Here is a 7,547-nt window from a genome sequence, read left to right on the forward strand (position 1 = left end):
CTTTTGAGCTTACTCAGAGCTCTTCTTCTGAGCTGGGAAAGGGACTCAAGAGCGTCCCAGCTAAATACAAGTGGAACCGATTGTTTAGCACATGTAGTTAACATTTTCAAGGTGAATTGGCCTGTTTTTGTCACAAAGTTACAATGGTTTTGTAATCCATCACTTCCAAGGGTGCTTGGAAACAGCTTTTTCTACTGACTGCCGGGTCTGATGTGGGGACCTGGCCCGGACTGCCAGCTCCTGTCACCCATCACAACTTTGGGCCACAGTGGACCAGGGTTAGATCTAGAGGTGGATATAAGGAGAAGGTGAGGCTGCACAATGTCCTTATTGCAATACTAAAGAGGGTCAAGAAGATGAACTAAGCTCTCCTGGGAGATGATAGGGCCACTCCTAGGAATGGGAGGACAATAGTAGCAGAGATTAGATTAAGTACACATGGGTTTGGGCTTCTCTACTCCAAAAGGGATTGGCAGAATCGACAAAAAAAATACAGAGATGGTGACTGTGGAACACTAGAGCCATGTCAGAGTGTGGGAGCACCCCGCACTGCAGGGTGTGCCTTTATCAGCCAGAACACGCACACAGCTGGTGGGCATGCTGAGGTGAGAGCAGGAGCAGGCTTTGTGGTGAAGGCAGGGGCTAGGGAGGGCCAGGAGACAGAGCTTCTAACTCTGACTTTCTGTGCTACCAGGGGCAAGTCACTAAGGGCCTAGTCCTGGACACTTTGGAGTCTATATCCACACTCCCATAGACATCAGGAGCTGCACGATTGACTCTCTAATCTCTCTCTGCCTCCTGCTTCTTCATCTTCAAAATAGAACTAACATGCCTCACCTACTTAGCTGGGGAGGAGGGTGTGCAGTGGTGAGGCTGAATTTTTTACTTTGAGATCCTTGAGCTGTACAATCTTCTAGGGACAGAATTAGGGCCTATCTTCAATTGTCACTATCATTTAGCATTTGTCTTTAGATCTGTAGAATGGGCTGAATTGTGGGACTCAAACTTCCCATACTGGAGCTGCACCATGTGGGAAGTCTGAGTCCCATAATTCAGAGACTCAGACATCTTACCCACTGTGCAGGCCAAACTGTTCTCAGACTGGTGACTGTCTGAGACAAACGAAGACTGGTGACCCTGTGTCAAACCATGACTGCTCTGAAGCCTCCGCTTTTGCTCCAACCAGGACAGCTGGACTGAGGGAGGATGGCTTCCATTTTTTGGAAGAAAAGCCCCAGGGCTCTCCACCTAGCACCCATGCCCTGCATTAAATCTCCATTTAAAATAATCCGTGCCACATTGGTTGCACGAGCTGTGTGCACACCAGCCTCTCCCTTTGTTTGGGAGTCTTTGGTGCTCTGTCTCAGCCAAAACCCTAGGGAAATGCTTTGTGTTCTTTATCTGTCATCACCAAACATGTATGTGAGCCTGTGCGACAGGGAGGGGATGTGTGTGTGAATGGGGGACAGGGTTTTTGGGGTGGCAGTGTTTGTGAGTGTATGTTTGTGTGTAGATGAAGTGTGATTGTGGATTTTGTATATGGGGTGAGCGTGGGGGAGTGGTGTGTGACCCTGCACTGTAGGGGGGCAATGTGACTGAGGGGACAGTATAGGGAGGGGCGCTGTGTAGGAGGGGACCATATGTGGGGCAGTGTGTGGCGCAGCAGTGGGGCGCAGAATGTATGAAGGAGCAAAATGTTGGGGGGCAGTGTGTCTGAAGGGGCTGTGTGGGGGCTGTGTGCATGGGGGCAGTATGTGTGAGGGAGCAGTATGTGAGGATGGGCTGTGTGGGGGAGTGTATGTGAGGGGGCAGCGTGTGGGAGGAGTGTGTATGAAGGGGCATGTGTTGGGGCAGTGTATGTGAAAGGGCTGTGTGTAAAGTGTGTAAGAAGGCACAGTGTGTGTGCACAGGACATGTATCTGAAGGGCCAGTGCATATAAAGCAGCAGTGTCTGAGGGAAATATGTATTAGGCGGTAGTATGTATAGAGGCACTGTGGGGGGCAGTGTGTAGGGGGGACATCGTATGGAGCAGCAGTGGGGGGCAGAGTGTATAAAGAAGCAGAGTGTTGGGGGCAGTGTGTAGGAGGGAATAGTGTGTGAGGAGGGGATCTGTGTGGGGGGCAGTGTATGTGAAGGGACCATGTATATGAGGGGACAGTGTGTAGGAGTGGCACTGTATGTGTGGTGCTCTTTGTGGGGCTGTGTGTATGAGGAAGCAGTGTATGGAGCAGTGCATATGAGAGAGCAGTGTGTGGGGAGAATCTGTTTGAGGGGGCAGTGTATGGAAGGGCAGAGCGTGTGTGGGGGCAGTGTGTGTGTGTAGGGGTAGGGTGTGGGGGGCAGTGTGTACAAAAGGGCACAGTGTGTGAGGGGGCAGTGTGTGGGGGAGGCTGAGGGAGTGGGGAGCAGTGTGTATGAAAGAGTAGAGTGTGTAAGGGGGCAGTGTGTGTGTGTGGAGGGATAGGGTGGGGGGCAGTGTGTACGAAAGGGCAGTGTGTGGGGAGGGGGAGGGAGTGGCGAGGTAGTGTGTAAAAAAGGGCAAAGCATGTGAGGAGGCAGTGTGTGTGTGGAGGGGTAGGGAGTGGGGGGGCAGTGTGTACAAAAGGGCAGAGTGTGTGAAAGAAAAGTGTGTGTGTGGAGGGGTAGGCAGTGGGGGGAGCAGTGTGTACGAAAGGGCAGAGAGTGTGTGGGGCAGTGTGTGTGTGGAGGGGTAGAGAGTGGGGAGGCAGTGTGTAAAAAAGGGCAAACCATGTGAGGGGGCAGTGTGTGTGTGGAAGGGTAGGGTGTGGGGGTGCAGTGTGTACAAAAGGGCAAAGCATGTGAGAGGGCAGTGTGTGTGTGGAGGGGTAAGGGTGTTGGGGGGCAGTGTGTACGACAGGGCAGAGCATGTGAGAGGGCAGTGTGTGTGTGGAAGGGTAGGGTGTGGGGGTGCAGTGTGTACAAAAGGGCAAAGCATGTGAGAGGGCAGTGTGTGTGTGGAGGGGTAAGGGTGTTGGGGGGCAGTGTGTACGACAGGGCAGAGCATGTGAGAGGGCAGTGTGTGTGTGGAGGGGTAAGGGTGTTGGGGGGCAGTGTGTACGACAGGGCAGAGCATGTGAGAGGGCAGTGTGTGTGTGGAGGGGTAAGGGTGTTGGGGGGCAGTGTGTACGACAGGGCAGAGCATGTGAGAGGGCAGTGTGTGTGTGTGGAGGGGTAGGGAGTGGAGGGGCGGTGTGTACAAAAGGGCAGTGTGAGGGGGCAGTGTGTGTATGAATGGGAAGTGTGTGTGGGGGCAGTGTGTATGAAAGAGCAGCATGGGGGGGCAGTGTGTGGACTGGAAGCAAATGGAGCAGGAGTGTATATGAGGGTGCAGCGCGTGGGGCAGTTTGTATGAAGGGGCAATGGTGGGGGGCACGTGTAGGGTATAGTATGTATGAGCCAGCAGAGTATGAGAAGGCGGACGGTGTGTGTTACAGGGCAGTGTGTGTGAGGAGGTAGTGTGGGGGAGAGTGTAGGGGGTAGTGAATATGAAGGGGCAGTGTGTGTGTGTAAAATATATATGATGGTGCAGTGTCAGGTTAGCAGTGTGTGTGGAGGGGCTGGATCGGGGGCTGTGGGGGCAGTGTGTATGAAGCAGCAATGCCTGGGGGCAGTGTGTTGAGGGGGAGTATGTGTGAGGGAACAGTGTGTGGAGGGGTAGTGTGTATGACGGGGCAGTGTGGGGATGCGTGTATGGGGAAAGTCTGTATGAGGGCACAGCGTGTGAGGAGGGGGTGGGGGGCACAGTGGAATAAAAGGGAAGGTCCTCTCATGGATCAGCAACTGGTTAAAAGGTAGGAAACAAAGGGTAGGAATAAATGGTCATTTTTCACAATGGAGAGAGGTAAATGGGGTGGGGGGCAGGGATCTGTACTGGGACCAGTGCTGTTCAACAGAATCATACACTATCTGGAAAAAGGAGTAAACAGTGAGGTTGCAAAGTTTGCAGATGACACAAAACGACTCAAGATAGTTAAGTGCAAGGCTAGCTGTGAAGAGTTACCAAAGGATCCATAGAGGCTGGAGGCGCTGCTGCACCCCCTGGCTTGAAGTGGTTTTCATCATACACAGGGTTTACAGTTTGGGTCAGTGGCTCTCAGCACCCCCATGATACACCTTGTTTCAGCACCCCTGAAGAGATCTCACAAAATTGAGTGACTGAGTAGATGAACAAAATGGCAGATGTAGTAGATGAACAAAATGGCAGATGTTAATAAATGCAAAGGAATGTACGTTGGAAAACATAATCCCAACTATCCATACAAAATGATGGGCTCCATTAGCTCCATTAGCATTGCAGAAAGAAATCTTGGAGTCATTGTGGATAGTTCTCTGAAAACTACTGTTCAATGTGAAGCAGCAGTCAAAAAAGTGAATACTGTTAGGAACCAAAGGGATAGATAATAAGACAGAAAAAATCATATTGCCTCTATATAAATCCATGGTCCGCCCATATCTTGAATACTGTGTGCAGTTCTGGTCACCTCATCTAAAAAAATAATTAGAATTTGAAAAAGTACAGAGAAGAGCAACAAAGATGATGAGGGACATGGAACAGCTTCTGAATGAGGTCAGATTAAAAAGGCTGGGACTTTTCAGGTTGGAAAAGAGACAACTGGGGTGGGATGGGGTGTGTGTGATAGAGCTCCATACAATCATGAGGGGTGTGGAGAAAGTAAAGAAGGAAGTGTGCTTTACCCCTTCACATAACACACAAAACAGGGATCACCCAATGAAATTAACAGGCAGCAAACCAAACAAAAGGCACTACTTCAGCACATAAGGAACAGTCAACCTGTGGCACTCTTTGCCTGGGATGTTGTGAAGGCCTAGACTATAAATGGGTTCAAAAAATAATTATAGAATTTCATGGAGGAGAGGTCCATCAACTGCTTTTAGCCAAGATGATCATGGATGCAACCCCATGCTCTGGGTGTCCCTAACCCTCTAACTGCCAGAGGCCAGGAGTGGAGGACAGGGAATGGATCACTCAATAATTGCCCTTCTCTATTCACTCCCTCTGAAGCACCTGGCACGTGCCACTACCAGAAGAGGGAGTACTGGGCTAGATGGTCTGATCCGTTGGTCTGATCCAGTATGGCTGTTCTTGTGTTCTTAGCAAGGGGGCCAGTGTGTGTGGGGGGGAGTAGTGTGTTTCAGGGGACAGTGTGTAGGAGGGAGCAGTATGGGGAGCACTGTGTGGGAGAACTGCCCCCTGAGTAGCACTAATGCTACTTTTTATACTTTCACCTTAGCAGCGTGAGCCACCCCTCCCCAGCACCTGGTATCCGCTGGGCGCAGCAGACACAGGCAGGGCAGAGGATTCAGGGTTGCGGGCTGAGATACTCTCGGCTGAGACTTCTTGTTCCCGTTTTGTCTGTAGTTCAAGGAGGCGCCCGGGGCCACCCAACCAGACTCGCCGCCTCACGCTTCCTCTAGGAGCAGAGACCCCGAACGGGCTCCATGGGCGCCCCCAGGCTGCCCACCATAGGCGCCGGCCAAGGCGGAGGAGCCCAGCACTCTGGACAGCTCTCCCCTCAGCCCACTAGGCAGCAGGCCGCGGAGATCGCTGCCGGGTCTGGCGCCGCCTCGCGGAATTGCTCAGCTCCTCTGGCCTTCAGAGCCCAGGGGCACCTGGGGGCCCCAGCATGAAGGACACGCGCCTGCCCCTGCGTTTTGCTCTCCCCGGTGCGCCCGCAGGGGACAGGCCCCCTCTTCATGCGCAGGGGCCTGCGAAGTGCCCGGGAGGCAGGGCAGCTCTCTTCGAGGGGTCCAGTGCCTCCTGCTGGGCATCCAGCATGCAGAGCAGCCCAGCGGGCCCCTGGCAGGCCCGGTGCCAGCCAATGGGAGAGGCGGGGCGGGCCGGTGGACGGGATATAAGGGTGGCCGGGGCTGCAGACGGGTACCCTGGAGGGATTGTTGCGGAGCCGGAACCATGGTGCTGAGCTCGGGTGACAAGGCCAACGTGAAGGCCGTGTGGACCAAGGTGCAAGGCCACCTGGAGGACTATGGCGCCGAGACCCTGGACAGGTAACCGCCGCTGCGCTCTGCCCTGCGCCCCGTCTGCGCCCGGCCAGGCCCCCCCTTAACCCGCCTTGTTCTTTGCAGGATGTTCACCGTCTTCCCCCAGACCAAGACCTACTTCTCGCACTTCGACATACACCACGGCTCCATCCAGGTTCGGAACCACGGCAAGAAGGTGATGCTCGCCCTGGGGGATGCCGTGAGCCACATCGATGACATCGCCACGGCTCTCAGCGCTTTGAGCGACAAGCACGCCCACACCCTACGCGTGGATCCCGTCAACTTCAAAGTGAGTGACGGGGAGAAATGCCCCCCCACACCCCAGGTCCGAGCCGGCTGCTCCCCCTCCCCCTGGGGGATGCCGTGAGCCACATCGATGACATCGCCACTGCTCTCAGCGCCCGCAGCCCTTGCTGTCCCTGTGCCCCCGCCCCTGGGCCGGACTGCTGGGTCATAGGGGCGCCCCATGACCGAACTGGGCCGGGGGGGAAGGGGCCAGGCTAGCTGAGGCCGGTTCGGGCAGTAGCTGGGTGGCCCCTCCTGTGCAGCCGGTTCCCAGCTCTTCTCACTCGCGTGCCTTGTCTTCCAGCTGCTGAGCCACTGCTTCCTGGTGGTCGTGGCCAAACACCACCCCGCCCTCCTCACCCCCGACGTCCACGTCTCCCTGGACAAGTTCCTGGGCACTGTGAGCACTGTGCTGACCTCCAAGTACCGTTAGGCGGCGGCCTCGGCCGGGCTGGCCTCCGCAGGCCCCTGTGCGCAGCAGCTGAGCAACCCAATGATCTGAAATAAAAGCCGCTGCCTGGCGCTCCACGTGTGCTGTCCTGCTCTCTCCTTGCGCCGCGCGGGGCTGGGGCGGGAGGCCGCGGCCTGCAGGGGGCAGCTGGGCTGCGCGACAGCAGCGGGTGGGTCTCGTGGCGCAGCACCCCACCCAGCACAGTCCTGGGGGCGGCCGGGCGGGGACCCCTCGGCGCAGCCACACACCAGTCCCGGGAGGTCCGCCCCTGTGTGTTGCGAGGGCCACGTCTCTGCTGCGCTTCCCCGCACGGAGCAGCTTCTGCGCCGACCCCGGCGCCCCCAGCCCCGTGGCTCCCGCCCAGCTCGCCTCTGGCTGGCCCCAGCGGGAGCCGCCTCTGGGCCGGGGCTTCGCGGTGCCGCTGGGTTTTGATTTGCTCCTCATTGAGCAGCCGCGCTCTGGGGTAATGGAGCCTTTGGGGGCCCAGGTGGGGACTGGGGAGGCAGGAGCAGGCCCTCTGGGAAGCAGGTTCTTTGCCTTGGCGGGTGTTTGCCAAGACTCCTGCCATGGGGACAGGACGTGCCCTGGGACCCCCTTGGCTCGCCTCCCCCTGGACCCCCCATGAGCCCAGCCTGTGGCACAGAGTGCTGAATCAGGCCCTCCTTTGGTCTGTCACCTAGTTAATGACTCCAGGGTATGGGAGACAGGCCCTGCCTGCTCTGTGCCAAGGCCTGTGGGTGCAGCTGCAACCTGCCAGCCCATGGACTC

General features: G+C 56.1%; 1 protein-coding gene across 1 annotated transcript; it reads left to right on the forward strand.

Annotated features, from left to right (window-relative positions):
- The first annotated feature begins 5,899 nt into the window (after window positions 1-5,899).
- Window positions 5,900-6,856, forward strand: LOC140918394 (hemoglobin subunit alpha-A). The gene is made up of 3 exons (XM_073362694.1): window positions 5,900-6,049; window positions 6,128-6,332; window positions 6,633-6,856. Exons 1-3 carry the CDS (start codon window positions 5,955-5,957, stop codon window positions 6,759-6,761), a joined length of 429 nt encoding a protein of 142 aa, XP_073218795.1. The 5' UTR covers window positions 5,900-5,954; the 3' UTR covers window positions 6,762-6,856.
- The last annotated feature ends 691 nt before the right edge of the window (window positions 6,857-7,547 follow it).

The sequence above is a fragment of the Lepidochelys kempii genome, chromosome 10 (genome assembly GCF_965140285.1).
Source record: "Lepidochelys kempii isolate rLepKem1 chromosome 10, rLepKem1.hap1, whole genome shotgun sequence".
In the NCBI taxonomy this organism is placed as follows: Eukaryota; Metazoa; Chordata; order Testudines; family Cheloniidae; genus Lepidochelys; species Lepidochelys kempii.

Excerpts from the sequence above, each read along its gene's own strand:
- LOC140918394 (XM_073362694.1), top strand. The coding sequence starts at position 5,955 with ATGGTGCTGAGCTCGGGTGACAAGGCCAACGTGAAGGCCGTGTGGACC. Across the intron at positions 6,050-6,127 it reads GGCGCCGAGACCCTGGACAG|GATGTTCACCGTCTTCCCCC; the intron begins GTAACCGCCGCT and ends TGTTCTTTGCAG. Across the intron at positions 6,333-6,632 it reads TGGATCCCGTCAACTTCAAA|CTGCTGAGCCACTGCTTCCT; the intron begins GTGAGTGACGGG and ends CTTGTCTTCCAG.